General features: G+C 27.1%; 1 protein-coding gene and 1 non-coding gene across 2 annotated transcripts; both read left to right on the top strand.

Annotated features, from left to right (window-relative positions):
* Positions 1–4209: 4209 nt before the first annotated feature.
* Positions 4210–4751, top strand: LOC109180665 (pathogenesis-related leaf protein 4-like). Its single transcript, XM_019330353.1, has one exon. The coding sequence runs from the start codon at positions 4213–4215 to the stop codon at positions 4714–4716; it is 504 nt and encodes a 167-aa protein (XP_019185898.1). The 5' UTR covers positions 4210–4212; the 3' UTR covers positions 4717–4751.
* Positions 4752–7509: 2758 nt separating this feature from the next.
* On the top strand, positions 7510–7581 carry TRNASTOP-UCA. The gene has a single exon. It is a non-coding gene; the product is annotated as a tRNA-Sec (tRNA).
* Positions 7582–18360: the final 10779 nt, after the last annotated feature.

Raw genomic sequence — 18360 nt, 5'->3', positions numbered from 1 at the left:
TTAAAAATCATAAAAAATTTAACATGCACACACTTCGCAAGGAGTAAATCTACACACAGTGAGGAAAGATTCAAACCCTAGCTTCTTAGAAAGATAGCACATGCATTACTACCTTATCTAGTCTTCTTTTGTTAATTTTTATCTATTTTATTATACTTATACTAAAACTTGTACTATATATACATATATACATACAACTATAACATACAACTATACAAGCGTTATATATGGGGTGCAGTGGGGGTGGGGGTGGGTGAGGGCAGGGCCGTTCCTAAGAAGATTGGGTCCTGTGCGAAAATTTAACATGGACCCCTTTTTGTATAATTGTAAACTAGTAAATTACCTGTGCGATACATGGATAATTTTTTTTATTAAATATTTAAATAATAAAATTAATGATGAAATTATAAACAATTCTAATATTTGAAAGTATATATTTATTTGAAATTATAAGATTTGTATATTAGTATTGAAATTGATTACTTAAAAATTATATTAGGAACTTTCAAAAAAAATTTATATTAGGAAAAGTCTAAACAAAAAATAGAAGGAAGAGAATGACTAACTGATATTATTTTAAGTAACAAAAATATACTATAGTCAAATAAAGATATATTATATTGTACCAAAATATATAATAATCTATAAAAAAAATTGAGGATGTCAAATGCACAAACAACGCAGTTCAAATTAATGATTACTGAGACGGAATTCCTCCGTTGTGAATACAAATTAAATCATGCGTATATGCAATATAATTGGAATATGAGTAATTTTTACTCTTTACATATAATAATTTTTACAATATTCAAATAGGCACACCTCAATTCCTTAAGTTATAAGACTATAACTCTATACATAAATCAAGTCTTTAAGAATTAGGGATGTAAACTTTGTAAAATTTTAGACCGTCTTAATTTATTTATACATAAGTTATACCAACACTAATAATTTAATATATAAAACACAAATATATACTCTTTTTTTTTTTTTTTTTTTTTTTTTTATAGAAGTGCCCCCAAACAGCAACAAAACTATGAAATGTGTGTACTAAATCCGTAATATATACATATTCTTTTAGATGATTTGGGGGCCCTGTGCGTATGCCCTGGCCAGGGACGGCACTGGGTGAGGGGGGCAGCTACTCCCATGCTGGTTCCGCCCTTGTGTGGCTTCACAAATCACAACCTATTTTATTTATTGGACACTTATGAATTAGTTAACTCTATTATAAATAGCCCCCACTGCCCCCATGCTGGGTCCGTCCTGGGGTGTGGCTTCACAAATCACAACTTATTTTATTTATTGGACACTTATGAATTGGTTAACTCTATTATAAATAATCAAATGAATTGGTTATGTGTTTGAATGCAGATGAATATATTTTGCATATTCTTGTTGATAGTACAGTGATATTGCTAGAGCTTGGTGGAATTTGATTTTGGAAGTCCCTTTAGTTTTAGTTTTAGTTTGGGGGCTATCACTCTTTTACAGATTGGATATCAAGAGCTTTTGCTATACATTGCAACCTTGTTGTCATATGCTGGAGACTGTGGTACGCTAGAAACGTGAAGGTGTGAATTGAAATAATCACATTCAACAATTGTGATTAATTTGGTTTTGGGAAATAATTATGCTCTCTCCCAGCAACAATTATGATTTGATTTTGGGTTGGGATTACCTGGGCGGAGTGTGCCGTGCCGTGGAGAGGAGGAAATGGCAACCCGCGCTGGAAGGAATGAGGCGGAAGCTATGGCAACCTGGGAGGCATTAAGCTGGCTTAAAGAAAGAAATGCTGATTTTGTAGAGTTTGAAACAGATTGTCGATCAACAGTTTCCAATATCTCCACAGTCCATACACCCATTCCTTGAGCTATTGAATTGTTTTTGCACCCCTGTTTTCGCATGATCATTAATATTAAGTTAATAAAATCTAAATGACATGGTAATCTTACTAAAATAAGAATCAAATTAAATGATCACTTGATGTATATTTTAAGACAACAAACTGAAAATTAATAATTTAGTTGTTATTGACTACTTATGTTTTTTGTTTAAAGTTTATCCTTTCTTTACAGTGTTATATTTTTATAATCCAAGCTATCCCTATATTAGAACCAAATTAAATGGCCCCCAACCCATAGTGTCTATATTTTGTGTGAAAAACGTAACATTTATATAACATACCTCGGAAATATGATGTCCCTTGGGAGAAGAATACTATGGCTGATGCCTTGGCCAAGGCTGCAGTAAAGAGGATCTGTGATTGAATTGAATTCGAAAGACCCCTGAGTTTTAATCTTGATAGCCTTGAGAATGACAGAATGGATGCTGTGAGTTTCAACAGAGTTATGAGAACTGGGCACTAGCCTGGTCCTGGGGTTCAATCCCCCTTCCCCTTCTTCCAAAAAAAAAAAAATGTATATAAAAATTGAGTTGTATATATTTGACTTGCAAATCTTGCTAACATAGGCAGATATGCAACTGGGAATTGTTAAAGCTATGATGAGTTGATGACATGCAGAGAGGTTAGTTGCATTGTTGTTGTGTGTTGATTGCAATGCATGCACCATCCAAGTCAATGATCAATATAGTTGAAGATGGCACCAAGACCAAATTTGATGAATATAGATATATAATTATATATACAATCCAACATTTTTGTGATCGAGTTTTTAATCTTCTTGTGGAAATCTATCGCCATTTTTTCGCTTTGAGTTATTTAGCTCCTCGTGGTCATTGGTCAACTAATGTTATAAGGCTGTCTTCATTAGAGCACATAATCGATAGCAGTTGCGGACTTTCATGTAAATCAAATAGTTTTTAATATAATCTTCTGGATTTATAATTTATTATTTGGTATATACAATTTACATTCGTTATGCTCTTTTAGGTGACAATAGAAATTTATAGCCATCCACCATCGGAGGATATGCACGAAATAATTCTTTCTCATGTGTTATTACTTTTGTTTTAGTGACAAGAAAAACCAACTAGCTAGTTACCTTATTCTTGATATGTTATATATATATATATATATTTTTTTTTTATTTGTTAATTTATATACTAATATCGATCATGCATTAATATAATGTGTCATACAAAAAGTAATTTTATCACATGCGGGATGCGTTTAAATTGATTTATGGCCTTGAATGAAATTTGTACAACTAGTTGCTAAATTATATCTTGCTTTTTTTTTTTGTTTTTTGTTTTTTTGTTTTTGTTTTTTTTTTTTTTTTTTGTTTTTTGTTTTTTGTTTTTTTGTTTTTTTTTTTTTTTTGTTTTTTGTTTTTTGTTTTTTGTTTTTGTTTTTTTTTGTCATTAGAGAAATCCACATTTACTATTTGAGTATATGAGTAGACTAAATCTTGATAAGTTTTAGTGTAATAGCTTGCAAATTTTCATATAGGAGAGGAAAATCACACTAAAAAAATTATGTGCGCTAGCCTTGAGTCATTTGACCGAGAGAATATTGATAAAAAATTGTATCGAATTTGTGATCTTCTAGTATGATATATAATTATGCTCTAGCCATTTGGGAGGTTTATGAAAAATTGCAAGACTACCTCAACGCCTACAAATCCTTCTATGAAAAATTGAAAATCATGATAAAAGAGATTTTGTTAGATGGCATATGAAATCCGCAACCACAAATAGCCTGCAAATTATATAGAAGAGATAAATTGTATTAAGAATTCATGTAACGAGCTCGATCGAAAAAGTGTTGACAAAAATCAAACTCGTGACCTTTCATTACTAGAATCAACCCACTCTCATAGTCTCACACAGGCATTTCGGGGTATAAAAGAGAATTTTTTGAATTCATGAGATGTTGATAAGATGATAAAAGTTTAAATTTGCTTAATTATAGATCTGGTAAGCCTAGAGTTTCTTGGACAAATATGATTAGTCTTGATTCTAATTAACTAATCAAGAAAAACACTGGTCAAAAAATTAAAAGAGAATTTTTGAATACCGTTTGAACACTCCATCCACAGATTAAACGATATCCAACTTGTTACTACAAATTATATAATACTGTAACAACCATACAACAAGAACTATAATAATAATGACATTTTAGGCTGCTATAGTCCTATATATACCCTTAACCCTTGATGCCATACTTCATCGCTTCATCTCTTTTATAGTTTTATATCGGTAATTCCTTCATATCATTCAATTCATAGAAAGATTTAAAAAACAAAAATGGGGTTTTTGAAAATTCCAGCTTTCATTGCATGCATGCTTGTGTTTTCGATGGCTCTATGTTGTAATGCTCAGAACTCACCACAAGACTTCCTGGACGCCCACAACGCCGCTCGCGCCGCCGTGGGCGTGGGGCCCATGGTGTGGGATGCGGCGGCGGAAGCGTACGCTCAGAACTACGCCAACATTCGGTCCGCAGACTGCAGCCTCACCCACTCCGGAAGCTTCACGTACGGCTTCGGCGAAAACTTAGCCGCGGGTGGCGGCCCCTTGACGGGGAAGTCGGCGGTGGACATGTGGGTTGCCGAGCAGAAGTACTATGACTACGCCACCAATTCTTGCAACGCGCCGGCGGGGGAGTCGTGCGGGCACTACACGCAGGTGGTTTGGAGGAAGTCGGTGAAGTTGGGATGCGCTAGGGTTAAGTGCACCAACGGTGCCGGACACTTTGTTATCTGCAACTATTCTCCTCCGGGCAATTATATTGGCCAGATCCCCTACTAAACTTTTATATATATATTGAATAAGTATTCATACATGCATGCTATATTAATAAATCATGGTCTATATTATCATGAGTTTGAATGTAACACACCTACGTATACGTACATGTTTTTGCAGCTTATGTATGCATCCATGTTAATTGTTATGTATAAATAAAAAGTATAAATGTTGTGTGATACTTAAAAAATTATTTTTGTTTTGAAAGCGGTGGTCGAGTGAATAGATTATCATTATTTTAATATGAAAAGATGATGAGCTAAGTTCAATTATATTGGCCAGATCCCCTACTAAACTTTTATATATATATATATATATATATATATATATATATATATATATATATATATATATATATATATGTAGGGATGCACTCAGGTGCGAATAAGTGTCCAGGAAGAAAATGCGAACGAATCAGCGCGTGACACGTGTCCAGATCTAATAACTTAAAAAAAATATGGTGGCATTTTCGTAAATAATTGAACATCGAAGTGCAAGTAAAATCTCTTATAAGTGCACCTATTTTCACCTATAAGTGCATATAATTTTGCCTTGTTAGCATTCACTTTCCGCAACCATTCATGCACCTGGGTGTGCTTATAACTATAGGTGCAACTACTTATAACTATATGTGCACCTACTTTCACCTATAAGTGCATGTAATTTTGTCTTGTTAACATTCATTGATCTGAGTTCAGCGGGTAGTAATACTCCTGAAAACCACTCGCAAACATTCATACACCTAGATGCAACTACTTATACCTATGTGTGCAACTACTTAGAATTATAAGTGCAACTAAGTATTGATGCTCAGTGTAAATTTTTACTTGCACCTATAATACATTTTACATGCACTTGTAATACATTTTACTTGCACTTCGATGTTCAATTATTTACGAAAATGCCACCGCGTTTTTAAAAAAAATCAGTGTTTCTCATCCATTAGATCTGGACACGTGGACGAACAGAATCCATTCCTATTTCGCGCCTGGGCGAGCCGTTCGCACCCGAGTGCAACTCTCTCTCTCTCTCTCTCTCTCTCTATATATATATATATATATATATATATATATATATATATATATATATATATATATATATATATATATATATATATATATATATATATATATATATATATATATATATATATCTAAAAACATAATAAGCCTCAATGAAAGTTATATCCTTGATTTATGTCCCTCTTTTTGTATGCAAATAAATGTGTACATTTTACTTTAAATGTTGTACATTCTAATGTTATTAGGCAGACTATCCTTACACCGTTATAACACCGTTAGTTTTAATTCTAACTTTAATAACACATCATTATTACCATACACTTATATCTATCATATCTTTTTCCTATTTTTAATTATCATTTTATTAAAATCATTATATATTAATTTAATACATAATTATATTTTAATTAAATTTCTATGAATGATAAATTATATATGTGTGTACAAAATACATATATTATTTGTATATATATCATTCAATTTATAATTTTTTAATTATTTGAATTTATCAATGTTTTAATATTGGACATGAATTTTCGTGCATCGCGCGTACACAATGCTAGTTGGGCGTAGAAGCCGGCCATGACAGTTGGATGGAAAAGAGGGCCACCCAGCCAATTTATCTTTTTATTTTTTTGTAATTTTTAATTTATCTTTATTTTTATTTTTTTGTAATTTTTTTAAACAAATCAATTTTACGTGCTAAGTACCTTATGATTATTGGTTACCTACAAATTGAGCTAATTACACAAATTTAAAAAGTTATAGACTTAATTGCATACAAATAAAGAGATGAGAGCTTTTGTTAATTTATGGGACTAATTACACTTTGTCTTATAGTTGAATGGTCTATTTGATCCTATCAAAGTACCTATAAAGTCCATGTACTATAGTGTTTTGTTCAATTTAGTCCTTGTACATTTTTTCTATTCAATTTAGTCCCTATACTTTAAAAAGTGATAAAACTAAGGACAATTGTCCAAATCTCATTACGAACATGGTCGTAATTATTTATTTTGGACATACTAATTTAATATATTAGTGGTAAAATTAATAAATTTTAAATATTTATAAAGTAATATATGAGTAGGAATATAAATATCATCGGCGCCACGTAACCTAAGTTAACGATAATATTGACATCCTAATTAACTGTTGTTCTTAATTGCACCACTTTTGAAAGTACAGGGACTAATAAATTAAACAAAATAAACGTATAAGGACTAAATTGAACAAAACGCTATAGTACAGGGATCTCGCAAGTACTTTAACCATTTCATCTTATTGCTAAATTAAATGAGTGTATTAAATAGTGATTATTGTGTAATTATGGAGTATTAATAATAGTATAAATCATCACTACGGATCGTCTCCATTACACCGTATGTATATAAGTCTTAATAAATATGAAAGATGATTATGAAGTGATGAATGAAAAAGATGAGAAAAATGATAGGAAAGAAAGAATAGGGTTTTAGAAGCGAGCATGAGTTGGTTGGGTATGAACAGAAGATAAAGGAGTCCTATTCTTTCTTTCTTATATATGCATGGTTTTGCAGAAGTCCAGTGATGGAGTTGAAGACGATGATGACATTATGTTGTTGCAGAAGAATAAGGTGTCTAAACACAAAGAGAAGAAGAGATCGAGAATAGTGATAAAGCTCATTTGCATTCATGGTTTAGCAAAACTACTTGTTTGTACTCCAGATAATCACCCAAATTCTCGCAATAACAGAATGTCATTTTAGAATATTTTCCTATGCAAGTTCAACAAGGATCCGTGGCGCAATGGTAGCGCGTCTGACTTCAGATCATAAGGTTGCGTGTTCGATTCACGTCGGGTTCAATCCCGTGAACCATTATTTTTGAGATTGTTCGGTGCGGTTTAGCTCGATCGGAGGGTCAAGATCGAATTGTACGCGAGGGAATTCCCAGTATAAATCACTACGGGGTCTTCATTACACCGTCCGTATGTATATAAGTCTTGAACTGAAGTGATGACTGAAAGGCCTTATTGAATTTAAAAAATTACCGGAGTTCGTTCTATATACTTTCTCTATAAATTAATATCCAATCACCGAAGTTCAATTTTATAATATTTTTTTAAGGAGAGCCACAAAAGTGCAATCTCAACAAAAATTAATTTAGGTCATGTTGATAAATGGCTGTTAGCTGATTGGGTTAATTAGAGGGTATAACTAGTTGATAACGTTAACTGATTGTAGAAAGGTGTTTGGTAAATTAGCTGTTAGCTGATTGCTGTTTGGTATAATTTCTTTTCTCAAAAAGCTAATTGAAAAAGTTGTTTTGTGTAGCTTTTTGAATTTTAATATTTTGAAGTAAAAAAAGCTAATTAACCAAACACTTATATTAATTTTTAAACCAAGTTAAATAACTAATAGTGGTCAAATAAGTCAAAATTAACCTATAGGCTAACTATTTTACCAAACACGGCCTTAATTAGTTATATATCACTTAGATATCTTTTATATCATTGTTGGTCGTCCTACATTTTTAACCCAACTCTACATCCCAATTTCATGCTCCCAATTATCCCATTATTGAGCTATTGAATTGTTTTTGCACTCCTGTTTTGGCATGATGATTAATATTAAGTTAATAAAATCTAAATGACATGGTAATCTTACTAATATAAGAATCAAATTAAATGATCACTTGATGTATATTTTAAGACAACAAACTAAAAATTAATAATTTGGCTGTTATTGGCATATGTTTTTTGTTTAAAGTTGTTCATCCTTTCTTTCCACTATTGGCATATATAGTTATAACTTATGTTATCATTTGTTATTATTATTACCATGCACATGCATATACAATATATTTTCTTATATTATTCTATGTTAATAATGTATGTAAACATTATATATAAGAAATAAGTTGGATTTTATTTAATACGACCACTCATTAGCATCATTCCGGGTTATTCCCTCCTTATGTTACAAAAAAAAAAGGTTGGATTTTATTTAAATTTTCATTAAATGTTACTATAACAATATTTATTAATTTATCATATCTAAAAATCTTACTTTAATAATATTAATTATACCATAATTAATACTCAAATTATCAACTATACTACGGAGTATTAAAGAGGCATGATTAGGTTACCATATATACACTCTACATTATTATTATTTTTTTACTAGTATTTGCGCCCGTGTGTTGCACGGAATGAATTTGTTATAATATTTTATAAATGTTTAGATCGATATACAATTGTATAAATTATAACATCGAATATTATATAATATAATTGAAGAATTGAGTTGCACCGATTATGTTTTCTAATGTTATCAATGCTTGAATTTGAGTAAATAATTGCCCAATTAATAGCTAACGTGTAGATATACGCATTCGGTGCTGCAACTTTAGAGATTTTATATATCAGTGTTTAGAATTTGTATTAATTGGGCTAATTAGCTCGTTGTCTAGCAATTCAGTTATAGAAATTATTTATACGGAAGATATATTTTCTATGTAGATATATAGCAATTTTGTCATCTTTATATATAAAAAACCATAATATCAATGACTTGAATTATACATTATTGAAAATCTCTTTGTAGACAACATTGGTAGTAGTAACACAATTTTATCCATCCTCGTCTAGAGTTAAATCTCCAAACCATCAGGATGGGTGACTCGGGAAAAAGTCACATACAATTAACCGTGATTAAAGACTGATTTTTTCAGTAATAACTCAACGTGAGTTAGTGTTTGACCCTGACTTTTGTTGATAGTCGTGGCATATGCGAGCATCAACATGAGTTGTTTTCGTTAGAACTTGAAGGGCAATCTCGTATCAGAAGGGTGAAAGACATTTTAATTGAAGATTTTACTTTTATTAATAGTATAAATATAGATTGGTGTCAATAATAATTAATAAATTATTATTTCCTTATAAAATTACATAAAATTTCAAATGGATTTTCTCATTTATTACGCAGAATTTGTTTATGTTATTCTTACAATTATAATGGTTTAATTATTCTTAGAATTTGATAATCATTTTTCTTTTTTAAGTTGACTTTAATTTGTGATAAAAATTCATTAGATATTGGTTAATTTTCATATAAAATTTTGTTACCAATTAAGCTTTATTAATTTTTTTTTATCAATTAATTAATATTCACATTAATGTGGGCGGAAATGTTGAAGATGTGAATTTTACTTTTATTAATAGTATAAAGTAAATAATAATTAATAAATTATTATTTCTTTATAAAATTACGCAAATTTCAAACAAATTTTCTCATTTGTTACGCAGAATTTGTATCCATTATTTTCACACTTATAATAATTTAATTATTCTCATAATTTGGTAACCATTTTCTATTTTTATGTACATATTGACTTTAATCTGTGGTAACAATTCATTATATATTAGTTAATTTTTATATAAAATTTTGTTACCAATTAAGCTTTATTATTTTTTTACTAATTAATTAATATTCATGTTAATTTGGGCTGAAATGTTGTAAATGAGGATTTTACTTTTATTAAAGTCATTTCACTAAGAACCTGGAGCTTGTGGTTGAGTGGAAGGGACACATCCATCCTTATTAACCAAAGGTGAGCAACTTTAAATCTCCAGGCCAAAGCATAAATGATATTGCAATAATTAATTTATTTATGATCATTGGTTCACATATTTGATTTATTTATTTTTTCTTTAATTATTCTCGTTGTAAACATAAATGATATTGCAATAATTAATTTATGATATTTAGCAAGTTGTATTTTTTTTTTAAATATAAAATTTTCTCATGTTTAGGGATTAAAAAATATTTTAGAATTATTTTTATTAGTAAGTAATTTTATTTTTAAAATATTTTTCAGCAACCCAAACACTCCATTAGTCTATAATAAAAAAATAAAAAATAAAAGTTATTTCATTAAGAAAATTAAAACTAATTAAAGTAAATCTAATCATGCTATATTTATTTGTAACTGTATATTAATTTCATTTTGAAATCAGTGGTTAACATCTTTGAATTATTTATTTTTTTTTTCAACTATTATAAACAAAAATTATGATATTTATCAAATTGTATTTAAAAAAAAAAACATTTACACATGTTATGAGGGATTAAAAAATATTTTAAATTATTTTTTATTAGTGTGCATTTTTATTTTAAAATATTTTCCAGCAATCCAAACACTCCCTTAGCCTCCCATCAAAAACGGATAAAGAAAAGTCATTTCATTAAGAAAATTAAAACTAATTAAAATAAATCTAATCATGCTACATTTATTTGTAACTCTATATTAAGTTTATTTTGAAATATTTGGTTCACATATTTGAATTATTATTTTTTCTTTAACTATTATAAACAAAAATTATGATATTTATCAAATTGTATTTTTTTAAAAAAAATATAACATTTACACATGTTATGAGGGGTTAAAAAATATTTTAAATTATTTTTATTAGTATGAATTTTATTTTAAAATATTTTGCACTAATCCAAACACTTCCTTAGCCTCCCATAAAAAATTGATAAAGAAAAGTCATTTCATTAAGGAAATTAAAACTAATTAAAGTAAATCTAATCATGCTATATTTATTTGTAACTGTATATTAATTTCATTTTGAAATCATTGGTTCACATATTTCAATATGTTTTTAATTATTATAATTTATAAATAGAAATAATATTGTACTAATTAATTTATGATATTTATCAAATTGTATTTTTTAAAAAAATATAAGATTTACACATGTTATGAGGGATTAAAAAAATATTTTAAAATTATTTTTTATTAGTAAGTATTTAAAAAAAAAAATCACCAACTCAAACACTCCCTTAGTCTCCATAAAAAAACTGATAAAGAAAAGTCATATCATTAAGGTAATTAAAACTAATTAAATTAATTGTAATCATGCTATATTTATTTGTAACTATATATTAATTTCATTTTCAAATCATTGGTTCCCATATTTGAATTACTTTTTTTCCTTAATTATTATAAACATAAATAATATTGTACTAATTAATTTATGATATTTATCAAATTGTATTTTGTAAAATATAGTGTTTTACCGGGAAAATTTTTTGTTGTTATGAATTTAAAATTAAAATAAAAAAAATAAAAAGATGTTAAAATGTACAATATAATAATATAGTTGGATTATTATATATTTGGTCAAGTACCTATTTTCATAACATACAAAATTAAATTTTAAATATTGTATGGTTAATATAATCTCTAATCATGTACATATTTAGATAAATTTATAGAAAAAATTTATAAAATTAAATTGATTTATTCCAAATGGTATTTCATATATATTATAATTCTAAAAATATGAATAATAATAATTAAGAGAATTGTACTTAAAAATCAATAAAAATGTAAATTCTAAATTTTGTATGAATAAATATAAACTCTAATCAGAGGCATATCATTATCTTCTCCATCTCTATCTCTATAATAAAATATGAGCATTTGGACTTCTCAATACTTGCCCACATTGATGTCAAACAATTATGTTTGTAAGAGGAGCATTGCTCCTCTTATATAGAGGAGCTCAAGAGCTCATCTTTCCAAACATTTTCAATGTGGGATCAAAATGATCCAGCATTATTTACAAATGGAGCCCGTGGCTCCCTTTTGTCTTCTTCTTATTATTTTTAATTTTAAATTTAATTTTATTTTGTATATCGTTTTGTTTGGATTATTATTATTATTATTATTATTATTATTATTATTATTATTATTATTATTATTATTATTATTATTATTATTATTATTATTATTATTATTATTATTATTATTATTATTATTATTATTATTATTATTATTATTTGTAATTTGATTATTGATAAATTCGCCAAAATTATAATAAATTCGTCATTTTAACATTTTAACTTTAATCAAAACCCCAAAATATATTATATAATTTGCTCCAAACTGATAAAAACTAATACAACACATACATTTTGGGTTAATCTTCCACAACCCCAATTATGTTTATAAGAGTCTAGGTTTCAAAAAAAAAAAAAAAAAATGTTTATAAGAGTCTCATTGCTCCTCTTATATAGAGGAGCTCTCTCTTTTCAAACATTGTAAATGTGGGATCAAAATGATCCCACATCATTTACAAAGGGAGCCGGTGGCTCGCCTTTGTTTTTTTTTTTTTTTGTTTTTTTTTTTGGTTAATTTTAATTTTATTTTGTATATAGTTTTTTTTTTGAATTACTATTATTATTATTATTATTATTATTATTATTATTATTGTTGTTGTTGTTGTTGTTGTAATTTGATTATTTGGCAAATTCGTCAAAATTTTATCAAATTCGTCTGTTTAACATTTTATATTTAATCAAAACACCAAAAATATTATTTAATAACTTAGCAATTTGCTCCAAACTGCTAAAAATTAAAACAACTCATATACATTTTGGGTTAATCTTTCTCAAACCCCCTAATAAATTAAAAAAAAAAAACTAAAATAAGAAGCCATTAAGATAAGGTTTCTTAAATAAGAGCCTTTTGATACGTAGGGCTTCAATAAGTTGAGAAAGTTTACATGTTACAGGGTCAATCGAATAGTTATGTTGTGGAACCGCAAGGTGGACACAGTTCTATGTTTATAATTACTAAACTATATGTTCATTATTATAAAGCTATATATTCATAATTTTTGAACTTCATATTCATAAGTACGTATTTAACTCTATATTTATAATTACAGAACTCTATGTTCATAGTTACTGAACTATATGTTCATAATTATAAAGATATATATGCATAATTTTTAACTTCATATTCACAATTATTGAATCTCTATATTCATAATTACATAACTATATGTTCATAATTATGTTCACAACACTATGTTCATAATTATAGAACTATATGCTCATAATTTTTGAACTATATATTAATAATTATGAACAATTTTTGAAATGTGTCTACATTGCAAGGTGGACACATATCCACAACATAATTTGTCAGGTTAATAGTAGTATAGTACTAAAATTATTAAAAAAAAAAAAAAAGAAGAAGTCTTTGGACTTCTCAATACTTGCCCATATTGATGGGCAAGCAATTATATGTTTGTAAATGCCCCTCTTATATAGAGGAGTTTAAGAGCTCATCTTTCCAAACATTTTCAATGTGGAATCAAAATGATCCCACATCATTTACAAAGGGGAGCCACCATTGTCTTCTTCCTATTTTTTTTTTAATTTTAAATTTATTTTGTATATAGTTTTGTTTGGATTATTACATTTGTTGTTGTTGTTATTATTATTATTATTGTTATGTTATTGTTATTGTTATTATTTTAATTTTAATTTTATTTTATTATTATTACATTATTACATTATTACATAGGATTTTTATTATACTTGAACAATAATATTATCAATTATATTATAGAATATAATACCATACATAATGTTACCAATTATGTAATATAACCAATTAATAGATTTTATTTAATTTCCATTTGACATTTACTTACCAAATAAGCTTTACTACAAAAGTTTGGGCGGGAAAATGAAATAGGATGATTTTGTTGTTGTTTTTTTTTTTTTTTTGAAAAGGGATGATTTTGTTTTTATATAATAATAATAATAATAATAATAATAATATATATATATATATATATATATATATATATATATATATATATATATATATATATAGATTAATTATTACCCTAATACTTAATTTATAATTCTGATTTTAAAATTCTTCTTATTATTATTAACATTAACATTTGATTAATTTTATAAAAAAAATGTAAATTCTAAATTTTGTATGAATAAATTTAAACTCTAATCCGACGCATTTCCTTATATGATTGTATAATTCATTGTATATACACATAATATTTATTAATATGTATATAGAAAAGTTCTATAATATAATTTCATTAACTATCATTTATATTGATAGATTTATAATTAAAAAATTACATTTAAAAATTTAAAAAGTTGCATTTAAATTTTGCATGATTATTATAGTGCATAATTGTATGTATGATTATAAATATTCATGTTTTGTTAATTTAATAATTTCATTTCTTTAATTATATTTCATATTTTATTAATTGTAATTTAATGAAATTGTTACAAATATTTCTAGGGAAGAAATCTTATATTTCTCAATTTCTTTAAATATATTAATTATAATTACCAAATATTGTGGCAATTACCATAATAATTTCATTAATTATATTACTTATATTAATTATAATATTTGTAATAATCTCTTCCAAAATTTAAATACATTACCATAATAATCACACAAAATAATGAAAGAAAAATTATCAAAATAATCACCTTTAATAAAAATAAGGTAATTATATTAAAAATTAATTATATATTAAGGTAAGTATAATTTATGTCATGTCAATAATATTATACATTAAGTATAAAAATATATATGTATATAAATTACCATAATAATTACACCAAAAAGGTAACAATATATAATTATTAGGTAATAATATTAATAATTAATTATTAAGGTAAGTATAATTTATTAAAGAGGGTATATAATTTAAAAAGTAAATTATTTATTAGATTACCTTTTTTTTTTGAATGTTATTAGATTACCTAATATAATTATCTTACTAATTGATTCCATGCTACTATGTATAATTCATATATTTGAAAACTTTTTAAATCAAAATATCTATTAATTACCTTAATAATTAAAATAATTGTTAGTCAATCAATTTTCAATAGTACTAAAAGTATTATTTGAATTTTTATACAAAAGATATAATATTATTAAATCTAAATAATTAAAAATAATGTGTCCACATTACACAAGATTTTATAATAGTAATTTTTATTGCATAATAGAATTTGGCAATTATTAAACATTGTTTACAATTATTAAACATTGTTTATGGTAATTATTGTATGACATTTAATACTAAAATTATTAGGTAGAACTTTTATAATTAAGGTATAATATTCTTAAGGTACAATATTGCTTGTATATGGTTTATCCGTATTAACCATCATTATATTAAATTAATATATAATTCTTTTAGTATAATATATTATTAAATCTAAACATATGATTAATATTTATTCAATATTATTACGGAAGTATTAGAATTATAAATTTTACTCCGTATTAAATTTTAAATGGCTTAGCATATCGAAGCAAATATGGTAAGTCAATAACATTATTTTACATTAGTAAAGTGATTTTACATTGGGGGGAATGTCAGATGAAGAATAAAATCAAAATAATACTCTATTAAAAAAAACCACAGTACTTAATCATTTTTTTTCTTAATAAAAAATTTTAATGGCAAGAAAAACGTCTTGAAGGGAGAGACAAACTACTCTCTTATTACAAAAATGTACACTTTAAAGACGGAGAAATTGAATTGAAACAAAGTCCAACGCTTTGATCTATTGACAACTAAAAAATGCTTTTAATTTCATTTTGGTTTTTATTGTATTCTTAGTATGCTTCCCTCTGTAAGTCTATATCTATTTACATATACACATAATTCGTCCCTCGATCACAAAACTTTATCATCTTGATGAGCAAGGAACTCTATTGCTTCCCGATCAATCTTTCTAGATCCGTATCTTCTCCACAAAAATAGACAAACAAAAAATATATATATCAACATTTTTTCTTATGAACCACTTTTGTTGTTTAAAAACCATAAAATACAAAAAAAAAAAAAAAAACAAAACAAAACAAAACCCAAAAAGAAGAAAAAATAAAAGAAACTAAGATGATGAAAACCTCACCAATGCAAATCACGTATCAACCTCAACTGTGGAAGATTACAGGATGATTAGAAGTCTATTGCTTCCCGATCAATCTTTCTAGATCCGTATCTTCTCCACAAAAATAGACCAAAAAAAAAGAATATATCAACATTTTTTTTACGAACCACTTTTGTTGTTTAAAAATCAGAAAATACAAAAAAATAAAAACAGAACAAAACCCAAAAAGAAGAAAAAATAAAAGAAACTAAGAATGAAAACATCACCCGTGCAAATCACGTATCAACCTCAACTGTGGAAGATCACAGGATGATTAGCAAAAATCAATGAAATAATTAACCTTAGTTGGGGTTGTGTATGGTCATATAAGGTGTATTTATACACAATGGATGAGATCAAAAGGGTTTAGTATTGAAATTATAAAATGGTAAGAGATCTCAAGAAAGGTAAAATCTTTAATATTATTGAAATGCCATATTTGTCTAAATATTTGATATTACAAAAATGCCTCTAAGTTTTGGGGGGAAAACTTGGCTAGGAGGATTTTACTTTTATATATATATAGATATAGATATAGATTAGAAAGGGAGGAGGGAAACTCCGGGGGAGAAAGACACTAGCTTGTCTCCCTCACTCTGCAAGAACATGTGGCATGCACCAAGTCGTTAAGATAAGCCTCATCACTTCCCGGGGCGGGCAGATGTATGTTGAGAATCTTCCAAATCATTGTGTTGATAAGCACCCATTAAGGCAAAGTTATCATCTACCCTATGAGATTTCACTATAAATGAATATACTCAACTCAAAGACGAAGATGGACATCTTCATTCAAGAACTCTACTAAAAAATCCACACTCATAAAATCTCATGAAATATAATCCAAACTTTGAACTCTAAAATGTACGTGTACAATTTCTCAAAATATAATGAATTTGACATGACACTCTTGAAAATGTTTGTATTTTCACCTTTACGGTCATTTCCATGTAAAAATTAAATTCTTTATGTCCATTTTATTATTGTATACAAATCGTCCTATATTTAAACCAATGTGTACTATTCTTTAATGACTTTTGATAAATCTTGATTGACTATTTACGTTGAATATTGTTGAGATATTTGATGATATTAATCATCTATATTAATAATCATGTGTCTTTTGGGTTTTCTATATGTCTCTTGGGTTTCTCATGTGTCTCTTGAATTTTCCATGTGTCTCTTTGTTTTTTCATTTGTATTCATTTTTTATCATCTTGTTGGCACTATAAATAGAGTGCTTGTATTGAGATTTAGACACAAGAGACAATACATAATCAATTCTCTATTTTCTTCTTATTTGTTTGTATTCTACAAATATAATGAATCATTCTGCCTTTTGGCTATATAAATTAAAGTATATATAAATGAACACGCTCGACACATGCTGAAGCTAAGCTAAAAATAAATAAAAAAAATGCAAATGTTATTTGGACACTAACATTGACTAGATCGAGCAAGTCTTGCAAGAAAGACAATGCGTCAATGTATATGGTTAATTGGTTATATATATATATATATATATATATATATATATAGTGAAAGGTTCCCGTGTGGATGTGCGGTGGATTAATGTGCGTGAGATTTGTACTCAATGTGTGTGAGTGTTGCGCTTAATCTGTCTGAGATTTGTACTTAATGTGCGTGAATGTGTAAAATGCAACAGAAAATATTGATGTCAACTTCTTCCCCATCCCCAGTAGCCATTTGCCCCCTCCTTGATAATGATGATGCGGAGGGGGGCTATTGTGATTAAGAATTATGGGAATAATACAACAGAAATACACACTTAGCTGCTGTGCAAATTTTACTGTGCGTGCGCCATTTATATAAACATTCAACTGCAC

The sequence above is a fragment of the Ipomoea nil genome, unplaced genomic scaffold (genome assembly GCF_001879475.1).
Source record: "Ipomoea nil cultivar Tokyo-kokei standard unplaced genomic scaffold, Asagao_1.1 scaffold1031, whole genome shotgun sequence".
Lineage (NCBI taxonomy): Eukaryota > Viridiplantae > Streptophyta > Magnoliopsida > Solanales > Convolvulaceae > Ipomoea > Ipomoea nil.
The sequence above is the reverse complement of the archived record's forward strand: the minus strand, read 5'-3'. Positions and strand labels throughout refer to the sequence as shown.